The sequence below is a fragment of the Fragaria vesca genome, linkage group LG5 (assembly GCF_000184155.1).
Source record: "Fragaria vesca subsp. vesca linkage group LG5, FraVesHawaii_1.0, whole genome shotgun sequence".
NCBI classification, from domain to species: domain Eukaryota; kingdom Viridiplantae; phylum Streptophyta; class Magnoliopsida; order Rosales; family Rosaceae; genus Fragaria; species Fragaria vesca.
In genome coordinates, this window is record NC_020495.1 from 3703880 (window position 1) to 3721133 (window position 17254).

Below are 17254 nucleotides of genomic sequence, written 5' to 3' on the forward strand. Positions count from 1 at the left end.
CTCTCTCTCTCTCTCTCTCTCTCTCTCTCTCTCTCTCTCTCTCTCTCTCTCTCTCTTATTTCCAAGTCACAATGTCTCACTCCCTCCACCTCCTCACCCCAACTGCCTTAACCTTCCCCAATCCCAAACTCCACTCCTCCTTATTCCTCGCCCCCTTCTCCACTCCCAACCGCCGCTCTCCTACCGCCTTCCCTTCCCTCTCCGTCAAAGCCTCCACCGCCGGTTCCGATCAAACCCCCTCCGTCCTCGTCTCTGCCAACGGCACCTCCTCCCGCCCAAAAACCCATTTTCCTCGAGGCACCAAAGGTTCAGTCCACCACCAGTCACTTCCTTGTTGGTTTTCCCCCGCCGTTGATTGCCTCTTCTGCCACCATAAACCGCCACCGTCACGAAGGATCGGATCGCCACGCAGGGCCTCATCATCCCCGGCCAGAAGGGATCCACAGCGGATTAAGAAACCCGATTCAGAGCACAAGCCAGGATTTTTGACGAAACGATGCCTTTGACCTCGACCCGCATCTCCAAGTCGTCGTTGAAAAACCAAGTTGCAGCCAGCCAGCCACCAGCCCTGCGGAAATCCTCCTAGGCAGCGCCACCTTTGTCTCTGCCGCCAGCAAACCCGACAACCCACAGCCCCCCATCAATCTCGCAATTGGGTCCAACCCAGATCGGCTCCAATCCAAAGGTCAAGACCACCTCCTGGTCACTGGAGCCGAAGCCAAGACCCTTCAACTGAACACCACTTGGGCCTTCCACCTTCGGCCAACGCCACACACCTCTTCCCATGGACGACAATGCCGATCTTAAAACCGATCCCTACCCAATCAAATATGGGTTGTGAGAGGGAAGAAATTAAAGGAGAGAAGAGAAGCAAAAAAAGTAGCCAGATCGGAGAGAGAGAGAGGGAGGGTAAAAGGATTAAGGTTTTGATCTACTATAATTGAGGGAAAACCATAACAAGGGCTATTTTAGTCATTTTGGTTGAGATTGATGTCATTTTGAAAGTTTAGGGATGATACTGATTAAAAAAAAAAAGATGAGGTATCGGACTGATTTTAGACCTAAAGTTTAGGAGAGTAAACTGAAATTTTTCCTTCTTTATTTATGTTTTGTCGACAAAATTCTTAGAAGTTAGAATTCCTCACATAGTCTTAATCATGGAAGTCATACTGTTGATTTTTACGAGTAATTGTAACAATCATTCACCCACTCTTGAATTCTTGATTAACTAACAAAATGTATAAATTACTTATTTATTTATTCTGCTTTCCATGTATATTGGCCAGTTTTACCAGTTCAAATCATTTCGTGTGGATTTCAAAGAACAATTGCTTGTGAATGGGAAGGCTCTGACTCCTCACCATGCAGTCCGCACTACAATTCATGCAGACCATAAACCATGAATAGGGGTTTCGGGTGCAGTACATTTGAGTAGGTACTTTTTTTGCCTGTCATTGATTTTAATGGTGTATTATTTGTGAATAGATTAGGGGATGACGAAAGAAAAGTTATATGGGTAATTGAGTAAATTCTGATGGAGCTCTCGTTTGGCTTTACATTTCCATGGTATGTGCTCATGTCTTGGTTGCATATGTAAAGATCGTCTATTAGTCTATCTTCAGCTTATCTTACCCTCACGACTCATGTTTTGGTTGCAAAAATGTCAGAAACCATATGCCTTGGTTCATTAAGTGTGCAAGTTAGCTACAGCCTTGTGCGCTGCTGATAGATTTATGCCAGTATATCTCAGTTTGCCTTTGCAGTTGTAAAACTAATTTTTCCTGTACAGGGATGTGAACCAAATGCAGAAATATACTTTTTTGTTTTAACTATATCAAAACAGTTGGATGATGTTCTGACAGGAAAAAAAAATCAAGTTCTTACTCCTTTCCCAATCTCTGATTTATCAACATTTCAAATGCCAATTTCTTGTTCATTGACATTTACATTTACATTGGGCGGCTGGTGTTTTTTTTTCTTTCTTTTTTTGATCAAATAAACAGCTAACATGTTACAATAAGTTTATTGTGAATCGAACTCACGACCTCTCACTTATAATGAGAGACTTGTGCTAGACCAAACAGTACTTGGCGGATGGGTGTTTGTTTTGTTCGTTTTTTGTTTTTGTGTTTTTGTTTGTTTGTTTCGTGGGATGGATTTAGTCATTTAGGGGCAAAATAAGATTTACAAAATTCTATAAAAGAATTTAGAAGATCAAATGTCAACTATGGATAGAACTTACCTGATCAAAAAAAAAAACTACGGACAGAACATTATTGCCTTTATAATTGACAACAAGCATTATTGCCTTTATAATTGGGAAAGCGCTGGATAGAACTACGCCGTAGTCGCGTACGCCAGAGTGGTCCCGAGACGCGTGGCCGACCACTATTCGCCCAGATGAGTTTCGAGGGACAGCGACGGGATTTCTCAGTTGACGGCAGTTCCCGTTTTCATCGACGCTGTCTGGTTAATAGCCGAGGGCTTTTATGGAATTGCCAGTGTGTGTGTTGGTGGGGGTGGGGGTTATACCAAATCGATGGCGGATCGGCCGCGTCTCGGCCGCCGAAAGGGCGAACTAGCTGCAAGCAAAGCCCAGCGGAGTCTCTACTCTCTACCACCTTCGACTCTTGAACTGCTTGACGCGCTTCTTCACAATCTGCTTCTTCAAAGGCACGGCCATTGTTCCAGAAGGGAAGGCGTCGCAGACAGAGAGTGGAGATGAGGGAGAGGCGCAAAGCAGGCTAATCTTTGTTATGCGTTGAGACGAAGGAGACGTGTTCTGCGCTGTCTGGGTGTAGATTTGCCCATAATACACCACACTTCAATTGTTTTATCTCCAGTACGTTCTCCACTTATGGATACGACATCCATATTCACTTCTAAAATTTGAAGGATATATAGCCCACCCTTTCTAGCTAAAACACACAACAGTGTCTGCTGAGGTTACAGTTAGACAAGCAAAGCAAAGAAAGTTGAGACCGGTGTTCACTGCTGGGGTTAGGATCGAGCCTCTGGGCACTTGCAATCCGCTAATCTATTATCCCCTACTTGGTTTAACTATTAATCGATTTGCAGGCACAGTATCTCCAGCTAATTCTTGTAAAAAATATAAGCAGCAACCCTGTTGATATGTTGAATGCAAGCACAGACCCATACATGCATATAGAGATGGACAGTAAATTAACAGAGGCTTGTATTCTTGATCGATCTCTTCTTTCTCTAGCCCAGAATTACATATTGTTTCCTGCATGATTGGATCTCTCTATATCTCCATCTATTATATTCCATGCAATAAACTATAGCTCTATATATATTCCACACAGTAATGAATGCAGGGGTTGTTGCTCGTTAGCTTAAACCCAACACTACCATATATAATGCATAGGTCAGAGATTCCATGATCCTCTACAACCCAAGACTGCAGTCATCGTTGCCCCAGAATCATCGTCACCATCAGACCGAAAGGGGCATTCATCAGCCCAGTGATTACCCATATTCAACAGACCAGTGCTCACGAGGATCGTCGTCCTTCTTTGTACAACCCCATCCCATTCCTTTTGATTTTTTAGGGAATCCCAGCATACATGACCATTGGTACGACAGAGCTCACAGACAAGCTTGGTCGCTCGGGTATGAGTTGAAGAGCCTTCCCCAGACTTTGTTTCTCCTGAAAATGAAATTATTTCCTCCACCTTACCGATCACCTCCTTTTGGTTCAAACCCAATTTGCTCGATCGATCTTGTGGCAAAATCCCTATTCTGTCCTCTAGTCTCGCAGTAAAATAAATTACTTACCGTGAAGACATGAAATTACAACATTACCCTTCTATAACAGAAGCAGTCAAGTGTACGCATACTTTTGGCGTTTTCCAGCTTTTGCCTTATAATTGACAACAAGTGTATATCTAAACATATTTTCTTGCATCGATCAAGAAAATTATTGTCTACTGCTAAAAACAAAAGGAACATTATTGCCCCTGGATGCCCGGGTCAATTAACATGAAACTAGACCGCTAATTTAGAGACTAGTTGTAGAAAGTAAACATTCCGCTCAATCTGCTAGGTCGACGGGAACGTGCTTACTTGCTTCACGCTTATAGCTAATCCACTGTAAAACCAGCTAAACAAGATGTATATTGTGTAATAGGGTTGGAGTCAACTGATGAGAACTGGTTGACACTCATTTTCACCGACTAATAAGGTTGAAGCCGAATGTGAATCCCTTCTTCTGGGACGGGATTCATACCACCTGCAACCTTGGCATTTGGATTTATCACTTCCCACTTGTATTTGGTCACAATGTGATGGAGAGAACACAGGAGTTGCAGACGAGCATACTCTTTTCCAGGACAAATTCGAGGTCCGCTTCCGAATGGGATGTTCGAGTAAGCAGGGGGAGCTTTTCCGTTCTCAAACCTGGTCGGATCAAACTCTTCCGGTGCTGGAAAATACTCGGAGATCTTGTTTGTGCTGCTGGCCGACCAATACACCTAAGTTACGTAACAAAAGAGAGCGTCACAAAGGGATAACATATAGGGATGTGAGATCATACTTCATAAGTTAGCTAATAGTTATGAAATTAGGTTATGTGAGATCAGGGGTACCTTCCATCCTTTTGGAATTGTATAACCTTCGTAGGTGAAGTCGGTAATGACCTCTCTAAATGTTCCCTGAAGAGGTGGCACCAGTCTCATAACTTCAAGTGCAACACCCCAAGAATATTTCATCTTCTGCATATCATCCCAGTTAAGTGCTTCACCGGATTGTTTTGAACGTGCAATCTCCAATTGTTCTGCGTTGAACAAACTCTGTCATTAGTTTACGGGTTACGTAATATTGTAACTTGATTTATAAACTAGCTAGAAATTACTTAAGTTACCTGTTCGGATTTTGTCACATATTTCAGGGTTCTCTCCGAGATACTTGATTAGATAACTTGTAGCCATGGAAGGCGAGTGGAATCCACCGGCCATCAAACCCATAATTTTATCAGCAACTTCGTTCTCCGGTACGAAACGACCGGTGGGATCTGCGTTAAACAACATGAAAGACATGATATCATGCATTTGGACTCCACTAGACATTGCTGCTTTCTTCTCCTTGATCAACAAAAGAACCTCCTTCCTCATCGCATCCGCGGCTTTCATTGCACGGTAGAAGGTGGTTCCTGGAACACTCAAAGGAACAGTGTGCAGCCCTGAAGTTATGATGTTCATCAATTCCGTAAACCTTTCCGTGCGGCCATGGTTGTCTTCGAGTCCGGTGAAGAAGCGTGCAGATAGAGTCATCACAAGTAGCTGAGCTAGATGGTACACCTCAACTGTGCTTTTGCCATCCCAGTGAAGCTTCAAGTGCTCCTGAACCAAAGTATCCATGGTTTCTATGTACCGAACGAGAGCTTCGGGTTTAAGAAAACCGGGGGCACGATAGATTTGAACTGCATCGGCTCGGGGTATGGTGGCCTGGGAAGCAGCTTTTTGATAAGATGAGCGGAAGAGCTTCTGCATGGAGTGTGGTCGCCATGCCAAGAATAGTTTCTCCTCGTTGGAAGCGATGAATTTGTGACCGGAAATGCCACAAAACACGACGGTTGGCTCGCCGAAGATGTTGGTTTTGAAGAGCTTTGAGGAGTGTCTTTTCATTCTGTCCCCGACAAATCTTTGCTGCGTTTCGTTGATGAATGCGAAGGTCTCACCAATAATTGGCCATCCAAAACTTCCAGGAGGAAGGTTATTGGGTTTGGAATTGGAAGTAGAGTACTTGAAAACGAAAAAGAGGAGAGCACATATGGCAAAGAGAACAGAGACAGGAAAGAAGAGATTTAGATTTTCCATCTCCATATGCATGGTTGTACGTTGTAAGCTCAAGTTCAAGTTCAAGAAGAAGCAGGATGTGCGGATAAAAAAAATCTGCTAAAGCTTGCCTTTTATAGGCGTTGTATGCCCTAAGCTTTCATTTTCTGGCTGTATCTGCATGGTGGTATTTTTTTTAACATGATGGTACTTGGATTCAAATTTGTCAACCACCAACATTTTGGTGGTCATAGAATGCGTGGTGTGGACGAGTGTGTTAATGAATGGAGTATGACTGAGATAAGAAAATCAATTAACTTCATTTTACCTCTTGAGGTTTAAAGTAGAGGTGGCAAACGGGCTAATAACCACGAGCACGGCACGTTTAAAAGCGGCCCGACACGGCCCAAGCCTGTTAACAGCCCGGTCCGGCCCAAACACGTTAACGGCCCGGTCCGACCCAAACACGTTATTCTAATGGGTTGGGCTGGGTCTAGAAAAATAAGCCCATGGGCCCGTTATAGGCCTGGCTCGGCCCGAGCACAATAATTTGAGGCCCACGGCCCGACCCGCTATAAAATATAATTTTTTTTTCCATTTCTAATATGAAGATAATATATTTATAAATAATAATCTTAGTTTTGAGTGTGAACAATATACTTATATACTAATAATTATTTATTTTAGTATAAATTTGGATTCCCCTAGACTCATACGAAGTTTTTGCCTAAAAATTTATTAGTTGTGAACAATAAGCAGTTATCATTTATTTCTTTAGTTTGTTGATAAAGAAAAAAAATGATCGATAGATTGTGTGAATTAGTTTTGGTTTGTAATCGTATCATGTATAATTAAAAGTTGAGATTATGAGAGTAGAAGCAGTGGTATATGACATTCACCTCAACCATTTTTAATTTTCGGCGCCCGACACGGCCCGTTCATGGGCCCGGCCCGAGCACTGCCCACCACATTATGGGCTTAGGCTGTGGGTCGGGCTGGGCCTTACATTTGAGTAAATAGGCCGGCCCAAGCCTAAGTCAGTTAAGAAGTGGCCCGTCGTGGGCTGGCCCAAGCAAGGCCCGAAACCCGATTAAGTTGGCCAGGCCGGCTTGTTTGCCACCTCTAGTTTGAAGCAACTTTATTTTAGTTCATATTCTCTTAATTTTAAATTTTACCTCTTCAATTCTTTAATTTCCATAAGCCGTCCCCATTTAGAAAGATTATGTCCAATTTGGACATTAAGTTTGACTTTATGGCCCATTTTAAAGGCTAAACAGTAAATAGTCATTTCACGACAAAAAAAAACTCAAGACAAAATAGAAACTCTTTCTCTTTCTCAAATCATACTACTCCTGAAATCCCTTTTTCTACAAGAATATAGAGAGGATCGGAAGTAGGCTTTAAGTTAGAATTAACGTGCCGATTGGATGAAATATGAGCAATTGGAGACAGCGTCTTGATGAAAATTGAAAAGCTCATGGAGTAAATTTTTAAAATTTAGAGAATATGGACTGAAATAAGTCACCTCCGAGGTTTGGGGTAAAAATCGTAAAATCCTAAGAAATATACAGTACTAGTATAAGAAAATATAGTGTACAAGAATAAATGATTTAGGGTATAGAATTTTGTATTTCTATATTACAAGTGTTAAGTAGAATAGGGAGACTGGGAGTTGCTCTAATAAGACTACTTTGTATGAGGATAACCTTGCTGGCATCATCAGCCCCGAATTATTGTGTCCTTTAGGCATCGACTTTGACCGGAGATAGCTACTGTTCGATGATATCTGAATTCCATTTCGGTATGCAAGCGTGTGGAAACCGTCGGCTATATATGTGGAATTGTGGATGAGCAAAAGTTTGAGAGAGACAAGAATAGAAGGGCGTGCCCTTGACTATAGGTCAAGGTTTTACGCCAAAAGAGTCCTGGCGTTTACAATTCTACTAGCTTTCCTACACGCGCTCGCGCATGTGCGGAAGTGCGATTTCTGTCAGTTTGATAATTATTGTGCAATTTTTCTTAATTTGATAATTTGTTGTTCGGAACTCACAAACAACAACTCTCTGAAATCTACGTGTCATTTTGAAAGAAAGTTGAACAAAAATCAATAATCAAGATTTGTAGAATTGCAAATATATTAGTTGAATATTTGTCAATGCAAAAGTTAAAAAACATGAGATTATTTTTAGGTATGTAAGTTGAACCCAAAAAGGAATTAATTGTGAGCATTTACATGTTCAACATATGGAAAAAAAAAAAACTAAGAATATGGCTACAAAAATAGTCTGTTCTAAATAATGATCCCATATGGACATGGTTTTAATTTTTTTTTTAACGTATGAAAAAAAAAAACACTGATGAATTTCCCTCATATTGTCGCCTTCACTTCTCCACCTCTAGCAAATCAGCTTCACTTATCCGATTACGTGTCACAATCATAATGATAGAGTTATGTGAACCTCAATACACCCTCAACATCAAATCCCACAAAATATAAAATAAACAGGAAAATGAAAGAATTAAGTGGTTAATGGCAAAGTTGTAAAAAATAAAAAAGAGGAGGGCAAAAAACAACAGATAAAGACTGAGGGGCAAATATGAAATTAATGTAAAAATAGAGGGCTAAACTGGCCCGTTCACTGTTCACGTGAACAGTGAAAAACTGCATTTGCTTATATATATAAGATATACACATTTCAAGGTGATCTCACGATGACGCTTAATGCATGCACAGCTCTTCATACGGGTGTCAAGGGCAGGGGTTGAGCTTGGAGGCGAACTTTCAGCCCGTTACCTGGAAAGGGATTCGTCGGCCTGAGATCTATCAATTAGGGTTTACAAGCTCCCAAACCACTATGGTTCAGTAGTCGAGTGTGAGGTAGGGAATCGTCAACCCAAATTTGATTCACAAAGCTGTTAAATTAGTTAGACATTGTTGTGCAATACATAGTTGAAGCATTACACATGCATCACGCTTCACGTGATTAAATTATGGGTTTATGAAGGCACTGTTAAGAAAAGGTTTACAAGTACCCATTTAAATTTTGTAACAAAATGGTGCATGAATCAAACTTAAAATTTGCAGACAAGCGTAGTTCTTTCCAAGGAGAATTCGACGAGCGCTCCCAAATGGGACGTTTGTGATCGAGCTTGTGTATGGCGGAGGACTTGGAGGACTTGCTTTCATCGAACGTTGTAGGATCAAACACTTCTTGTCACATCCCGGGACCCGCTCCACCGTAACACGATATTGTCCGCTTTGGGCCCCCGGCCCTCACGGTTTTGTTTCCGGCAGCTCAGGAGCAGCTTCCCAGGAGGTCACCCATCCTGGGATTGCTCTAGCATCAACATGCTTAACCTCGGAGTACCCATCCCCTCCGAAGCCGCTGAGCCACCAAAAGGCCTCGTATTAGATTGGAGGTGGGCATGTACATATACAGCACATAACCCCTATCCGTTTGGCCGATGTGGGATATTACACTTCTGGCACTGAAAAATATCCTGGACTCATGTTTGTGGTTCTCACTGTAGACCTACAAATTAAAACAAAACGAATTTGTGTTATTAAGCCCTGTTATCAAATGCATTCAACTAAACCAATTACTAGCTAACCAAGGCTAAGATAATAGTCTAATACCATGCGCGCGACTTTTCTTGGAGCTATAGACATTGTGGAGCGGATTCAGTGCACTATGGTGCACTTGAACCGCTGACAGATATAAACTGACATTAGTCGAACCCAAAAAAAACAAGCCACGATAAAAAATTAAAGAATCCAGAAACAAGTTTCGTAAAAACCCAATCAAATTCGGAAACATGCAAAACACGAGGAGTTGAACAATTTCCATATATCAAGCAAGTCAAACAGCCGCCGGATTCGCCGGAATTCAGTTCGAAACACCGGTTTTGCAGAGATTCCGGCCGACTATTATTTCTTCTCATTCGACTATGGGAAAAACTATGACCATGAAGAGATCAGCTCGACGAGGAGAGGAAGCGGAAGGCGGTGGTCCACCACTGAGACCGGAGGAGGAAGAAGATATCGCCGGATGATAATTTGAGGTAGATGGGATCGGGCTGATAAACTGAATCTTCTATTGAAATCTGGTGTGCCCGTTTTCATTTCAGTCTCTATGTAGTCAATCTAGACAGTAGAGATCAAGCAGTGGAGAAAACTAGAAAATTGCTCGCGAGTTGCAACGGGACTTTAACGTATTTATGTGTCTATATAAAGAAACGTCGATTTGTCATCATATTTGAAATCGATAATAATATTTAATGTTTCATTTAACTACAAAACATACTTAAGCTACATCATACTTAAGTCCATCCACATTGTTTATCATAGACTGTGGATGTATCAACTGAAAATATATTTACATTGGCTAATATCTGCAATATCATTTTCAACTCTTCCTCTTATGTGATATCCATCCAATGAATCATCATGGAGACACTGAAGGGAAGAAACACCGTTAGCAACTGAATAATCTGTTGTCACCCAAATATAAAGATTGATTACTAAACATGTTACCGTCTCAAATATGGTTAATAGTTTCATATATCAACAAAAAAAAAAAAAAGAAAAAGAAGAGATGTTTTGTTTGTATAGGTTCTCCACTGCAATCGATGCATGCATGTATGAGATTAGACGTAGCACCAACAAACTGATTAGCGTAATTTACAATTTGGCATTGTTGATTTATTCCTTAAGCCCCTCATTTCATTCTTTTTTGTTTTGCTCTTTGTAAACTTTTTCCTGATAAGCGCACAAAGTCAAATCCAAAACCTATGAGAACACAATAAAGTTGTACAGCAAGCTTTGAAACTCTATCAAATATGAAGCTGTATCAAAATTTCTAACTAAAAAAGGAGGCATTTGAAATTCGAAAAGCACAGACAACCCACACCAAACAGACCCAAGAAAAAAAAAAAAAAAAAAGAGCAATCATGTGTAAATTATATATCTATATATACCAGAGCCGGCCCTAGGGTAGTGCAAGCCGTGCGGCCGCACAGGGTCCCCCGGCCGGAAAAGGGCCCCTTTTTTTTCTGGTATTAAATTTTCTATCATATATTAAAAATCTTTAACATGTTGGAAGAGTGTGTGTAGTCGAGTTGGTCAAGGTGTTCAGGGAGGGAATTGCACATCAGGTCCCATGTTCAATTCATGTCAATCAGCTTCTTTTTCTTTTGGTTTTTTCTTTTTGACTTTTTCTCTTGGGTTCTATGGATTTGAGAAGTGAAACCCAACTTCTTATTATTTACTTTTCTTTTTCTTTTTACCTTATTATAAACTAAAAAGGGCCCCCAACTTCTTTGTTTTTTCATTGTAATCCTTTGAATTTTTTTTTTGTCTTTAATCTTGCTCTAGAAAAATCTCTCATACATTATTAATTTTTTTTTCTTTCAACTTTTGATCCAAATTCATCAACATCACCATTGTCCAAATATCAATTTTTCACAACACAAGTAATGATATAAGTATCTTGAAATAAAAAATAACGATATAACTTTACTGGTTGTTTCTTGATTGAATACTACTATTGAACTATCTTCATATTTATTTAATTATTTGATTTTTTTTTTCTGCATCGAACACAAAGGCCCCAAATTTTGCTTCGCATAGGGCCCTTCAAAACATTGGACCGGCCCTGATATATACACACACATTTGCACACAATGCCTTGTAAACTATCAAAATATCATGTTCAAATAGTCAATGTTAGTTAGTTTATCATTGTTGTATCATCTAGTTGGTAACCTTCGTCATTCTCTTGTCTAAGTATCAGGTTTCCACTGTAATTGGATAAGCAGGGTATAAGACGATTGTAAAGGTTTAAATGGATATTCAATATCACCAAATAAAATCACTAAATAAACAATCTCGGAAACATCAAATGCAAAATTGAACATATCTAATAAACATCAATTTACAAACCCTTTACTTATTTAGTTGATTTTCTATTCACCACCCTAATCATTCCGGGAAGATATGTTTAACAGGATCATACTTTGATGAAGGTCAAAGAGACAAAGACAGATATAAAAACAAATTGCTGGAGATGAAAGTGATATCTTAAAATCTCATTCATCTAGATAAGTTTATACTGCTACTTCATCAATATCACAGTGCACATACTGTACAAATCCATGTCTTGAGTTGAAGAGGAGACAAAGATACTAACCTGAAATTCCTAGAACCGATACCGGGATATGGAAAGGATTTGGATTCTTGTACACACACCTATTCTTCTTTCTCCTCTCCTCTCTGTCCTCAATCGTTAGTTGAAATCTTTGGTCGCAATCACAGGAATGAAATATATATGTTATTTCAAGATCAAAAGCTTTAATCGATTACAAAAAATAAAAACTATAAACATGAAAATCACCATGAAATCTGAAAACCGATCTTTATGTCACAAAATATGATGGATAATAATATGTCACAATTAAGAAACCAGAGCAAAGTGATAATGTTAATCTCTGGGAAGAGACCCAATTCATAAGTAATAATTGCATCTTTGTTTAAGAAGCAACGAATTGAATTCATCAACAAAAGGGTGGCATTGGCTTGGGATTCCGGCGATTTGATCCCCTCAATGCAGGGTCGGATTTCGCAGTTCTCACTGCACCCTTTGCGAAGAACCCTACAACCATTGCAGCTAGGCCTCATGGCTTAAATTATCAAACCCCTAAACACTCCATTCGAGACTAATTAATTGAGATTATAGAAAAGAGGCAAACATCGAGTCTACCCAGAGATGATTCGATAAGGATAAACGAATTGGATTCGATTACTCACCATGAATTGGATTCGATTACTCACCCTTTATAGATACAAACCCGGACCCTAAAAACCCAGACAAATCCCTACTGTTACTCACCTTTTATAGATAGACGAATCCCTCTTCCTCTACTTTCTCCTCTTCTCTCTGGATTTTCTCGCTGAACAGAACACCAAGAAAGACCTCCTCACCTTTTATAGATACACAAACCCAGACGAATCCCTCTTCCTCTCCTTTCTCCTCTTCTATCTGGATTTTCTCGCTGAACGGAACACCAAGAAAGATAGATAATCGGTGATCTTGTTGATATATCTGAAAGATGTTGCGCTCTCTCTAAAAATGTCAGTACTATCTTCTCAGCAATTCTCGAAATTTCTGGTCTCTAAAATGTCGGTGCTCTCTCTCCTAAATATCAGTAGCCCCACACGCAGGGCCCAACACTGTAATTTATGAACAGTAAAGCCACTGTACACGTGAATAGTAACCGACATTGACAAAAAATAGTATATAGTAAATGGAAGGTCCAGATCGTAGCAAATGATTTTTCAGATGTTCTTACTTAATTTCTTTTAAATTTAATTCATAACTTCCTAAAATCAAAAAACTCTCAATTAATTTCTTTTCAACAATTCAAAAACTTCCTATTATAAAATCACAAAACAATTTAGGTAATAGCTATTAGCTAGTTTCCTATATATTATCGATGTAAAACAATTTAGGTAATAAATTTTGCAAAATTATTAAAATTTACATCATTTAGTTTCCTATTATCGACATCATTATAAAACTTCCTATTAAAATTTACTAGTTTTTAATAAAATTATTATAGTTTGGATAGTTAGTTTGTTTGAAGTTAAAAAATAAAAATCAATTAGATAATTGTCCCAAAAAAGAGAGCAGATAAAGCCAAAATACTTGAAGAGTCATGGTTAAAACGAATCAATAATATATACGAGCCTAATAATATATAGAAGCCTACTGATAGTTCAAACTTACATGACACACATCGCAAGATTGATATAGGGCCATCGTCCCAAAACATTCCTAGCTACTTCATTTTTTAATTCTTAATGGTTCGACCAATATTACCTAAAACGTGAAACATTGCGGTATATATTCGCGGTATGAGGGTACGTAATATGGTGGGATATATATTATTTATATATTAATTAAAATAAATTATTTATGATTAAAACAATCCTTATGAAAAATAATAAATAGATATCATACCTAATCATAATCCTGATAACGGATTTTACACGTCTACCTCTTATATGAGCACTAAGAGATCCACATTAGTCAAATGGGTAAACAGGTTAACTCCATAGTTATTACGTTTTAAACAAAATAACAAAATAATAATAATAATCCCTCTTTGCGTTTTCGAAAACTAAAAAGAAATAAAAAGTCTCACTAAAAGACTTAATTGTGTATTTAGAAAAAAAAACAAATAAATAAAAAATAGTGAAAGTCAAATATCGATAACCTCTCTCATTGATATTGGAATTAATTGCCCATATAATATTTATTGTAGCCTTAACTATTTTTACCATGTATATTAGATTTTTTTTTATCTCAATTAGCTAACGGTGTTAGCATCGATATTAGTGTCATGCAATTGACTACATTAAATGAATGATTGTGGTTCACTTGAACCTTGATGCACTGAATATCTTTCGCCATACGTATCATTATATTATCGTATGCAGTGTATGTGCATAATGTATTAGAGATCGATAGGTGTACATTATGCATCTCGGGACAGCAATAATCGATCCATTAAATGCTATGCAATTATATAGTCGAATTCTAATGTCGACATCAAGCATACTAGTTGTCTGACTAGTCTCAATATTTTCTCCCTCCTTAAATAGCTGCTGACCCTATGCTTCTGCAACTTTGCCAATTTGTAGCCGAGAGAGTCTGATACTGCTGCCAAAACTCGAAGACGGAAAAAGAGAGAGATCGATGGGAAACATTTTTGCAATATGCCAGCCCATCTTGCATGGAGTAATGAAGCTAGCAGGGGTGAGACCCCAAACCCTAGAGATCGAACCAGGAACTGTAATGAACTTCTGGGTTCCTTCTGAAACCAACTCGAAAAAGTCGAAGCCCGCCGTGGTCTTTCTTCACGGATTTGCAGTGGACGGCATCATAACATGGCAATTTCAAGTCCTATCTCTCGCCAGAGACTACGCCATTTACGTACCCGATCTTATCTTCTTCGGCGGATCCATCACGGATAAACCCGACCGGTCGCCGGAGTTCCAAGCCGAGTGTGTGGCGAAGGGTTTGAGGAAGCTTGGGGTGAAGAGGTGCACCCTTGTGGGGTTGAGCTACGGAGGCATGGTGGGGTTTAAGATGGCGGAGCTGTACCCTGATATGGTTGAGGCCGTTGTCTTGACTTGCTCCGTTATGGCTTTGACCAAGTCCGTTAGCGACGCCGGACTTGGGAGGATTGGGTTCTCACGGTGGACGGGTTACTTGCTTCCCGACTCTGTCAAAGGAGTCTGAGACATTTTTGAAATTGCTGCCTACGAGTTTCCTCACCTTCCTGATTGGATCTACAGACAATACTTGGAAGTATGACTATATTTTCTTCATCTGCTTCTTTTTGATCGATCTGTACGTTTAACCTAGCTAGCTAGCTCTATTTTTGATTTTTCATGCGTTGAAATTCAATCGATGAGTGCTGGCATGCAGGTAATGTTTGACAACCGCAAGGAGAGGGAAGAACTTCTTGAGGCTTTGGTCATCCGTGACGAAGATTTCGCCGTGCCTAACTTTCCACAGGTTTGATCGATCTTGCTTTATACTAGTTTTTTTTTTTTTTTAGAAGTTGCTTTATACTTCTTAACCATCCAGCTATCTAGAATTGTCATTAGATCGAGTTTGTGTGTCGGCTGTTGTGCCGTCTTGCATGTTATGCAACATGCTATTTATAACATGCTATTTACTGTCGAATTGTCTTAAGTTTAAAATTGTTGAACGGTCCAATGGTTACACGTTCTGCATGAAGGACGGCACACAACATAAACTTCCTAAGAATTTCCCCATTATTAGAGTTTATAACTTCAACCTTAATTGTAATATCATCATGCATGCATATCTAGTAATTAATCATAGTAGTTAATAATAGGCTGATCGAAAATTTCATACTGATGAGTGATAACCTATATTGTGCTACAGTATACACACACATGTATCTTTAACTTCTAGCTAGAGCTCTAGTTATCTTCAATTTGTATATATCCTTCTACATAATTTACTAATTCCAAGTCTACTCTATATTCTCTACACACTTCCTCAATAATAATGATCCAAATGGAAATTAAGTAGCGTTCCTGAAGTTGGGGTACGTTGACCCTGTCTTACTTAATTCGAGCACGTTCCACATCTCCCTTTGTTTATATTATACATGGATGCATATCAATAGAAATGTTAATATATAAGCTCTTCTTGCAGAGGGTGTATCTTTTGTGGGGAGCGAATGACAAGATCTTCGACATAGACACTGCAAGCGACCTCAACAGGTAAATTTCAATTTCTTCAATTCATTCGTTACCTCATTCACAACACTTCATTAACCTTGATTCCAATATATACAATTATACAAAACAATTAACGGGTCAATTCATCGAATTTTTTGATAGCATGCAATCGGGATCTTTTTGGTGCACATATTATATATATTATGGTTTTGATTATTCGTGATTAACTGATTACTTTAAAATTCTGCGTTATTGGAAATGATAATGTGCTCATATTATATATATGGTTTTCGTAGCTCTCCGATTGTTTATGATTTGAATTGTGATAATTGGTAGGCAATTAGGCAACAACGCATCAGTGGATCTTATAGAAAAGGCAGGTCACCTTGTTCAAATGGAGCGACCATTCATGTATAACAGGCAGCTCAGGAAATTTTTGGCGTCTTTATCAGAAGATATGCACCAAGACTAGCGCTTCCAAATAGTAAATTGACTTTGCAGAAGGCAACCGCTTGTTTCATTTCAAACAAATTCTAAAGCTAACCAATATGTTGTGTTTATCATTCTTAAATTAATAATGTACGCACGCTTTTAATTTAGCTTGCAACTGTGTATTGACTACCCAGAACCATTTGGTCCAACTACATAGTCTTCTCTTAATAAGTGGCAGGTTATGAGTTCGACTCACGAAGTTGTAATATGTGATAAAAGTAATAATTGTGTATTGACTATGGCCTAGCCAAAATTGAAAATTTGAATTTAAGCATCACGACTAGTCACCTAGGTACTGAAGGAAGCCGAGGAAGCCGAGGTACCGATCCGACAACACAAAAGGTTCTACCCCGATCCATTCTCCTCTTCAAGGTTTTTGGGCTATTGCACCTCCCTTTCAGGGCTGTGCAAAAAAAAAAAAAATGTGGCCTCATATAAATCATATCAATCGACATCTTTTCTTATGTATATTTAAGAGAGAATGACATCTCACTACCACAAACAGTAGCAAAACACACAAAAACCGCATCTTAAAAGATTTAGACAAATAAGGACACGAGTCCAAGCCCAAAAACTAAGTGATGTTAGCTGGACTCCAAATTTTAATGCAAACTGACAAAAATGCACTAGTTATTGAAACATTTACGAAGACTGCCACTGTAGCAATAAAAGCTACTCTCTCTCTCTC

At 39.2% G+C, this 17254-nt stretch overlaps 3 protein-coding genes and 1 pseudogene across 4 annotated transcripts in view; 2 read left to right on the top strand and 2 right to left on the bottom strand.

Moving 5' to 3' along the window:
• The window catches only part of LOC101305950 (tetratricopeptide repeat protein 5-like), a 5178-nt gene extending 3347 nt beyond the window's left edge, over positions 1 to 1831 (top strand). Inside the window, exon 12 of the mRNA XM_004300886.1 lies at positions 1287 to 1831. Coding sequence (XP_004300934.1) covers positions 1287 to 1403 — 117 coding nt within the window. The 3' untranslated portion in view covers positions 1404 to 1831. The remainder of the gene's footprint in view (positions 1 to 1286) is intronic.
• A 2365-nt stretch (positions 1832 to 4196) lies between these two features.
• On the bottom strand, positions 4197 to 4730 carry LOC101306240 (cytochrome P450 716B2-like). The gene is made up of 2 exons (XM_004300887.1): positions 4608 to 4730; positions 4197 to 4493 (listed from the first exon to the last, which is right to left on the bottom strand). Exons 1-2 carry the CDS (start codon positions 4728 to 4730, stop codon positions 4197 to 4199), a joined length of 420 nt encoding a protein of 139 aa, XP_004300935.1.
• Positions 4731 to 4862: 132 nt separating this feature from the next.
• Positions 4863 to 5849, bottom strand: LOC101306530 (cytochrome P450 716B2-like). Its single transcript, XM_004300888.1, has one exon. The coding sequence runs from the start codon at positions 5847 to 5849 to the stop codon at positions 4863 to 4865; it is 987 nt and encodes a 328-aa protein (XP_004300936.1).
• Positions 5850 to 14340: 8491 nt separating this feature from the next.
• LOC101306823 lies at positions 14341 to 16546 on the top strand (annotated as a pseudogene). The gene is made up of 4 exons (XR_184795.1): positions 14341 to 15166; positions 15287 to 15376; positions 16049 to 16116; positions 16411 to 16546. The product of XR_184795.1 is annotated as a monoacylglycerol lipase ABHD6-like (transcript).
• Positions 16547 to 17254: the final 708 nt, after the last annotated feature.

Coding starts and splice junctions, on each gene's coding strand:
- LOC101306240 (XM_004300887.1), bottom strand. CDS start 4,730: ATGAAATATTCTTGGGGTGTTGCACTTGAAGTTATGAGACTGGTGCCA. Junction 4,494..4,607: donor CAATTCCAAAAGGATGGAAG/GTACCCCTGATC, acceptor TACGTAACTTAG/GTGTATTGGTCGGCCAGCAG.
- LOC101306530 (XM_004300888.1), bottom strand. CDS start 5,849: ATGCATATGGAGATGGAAAATCTAAATCTCTTCTTTCCTGTCTCTGTT.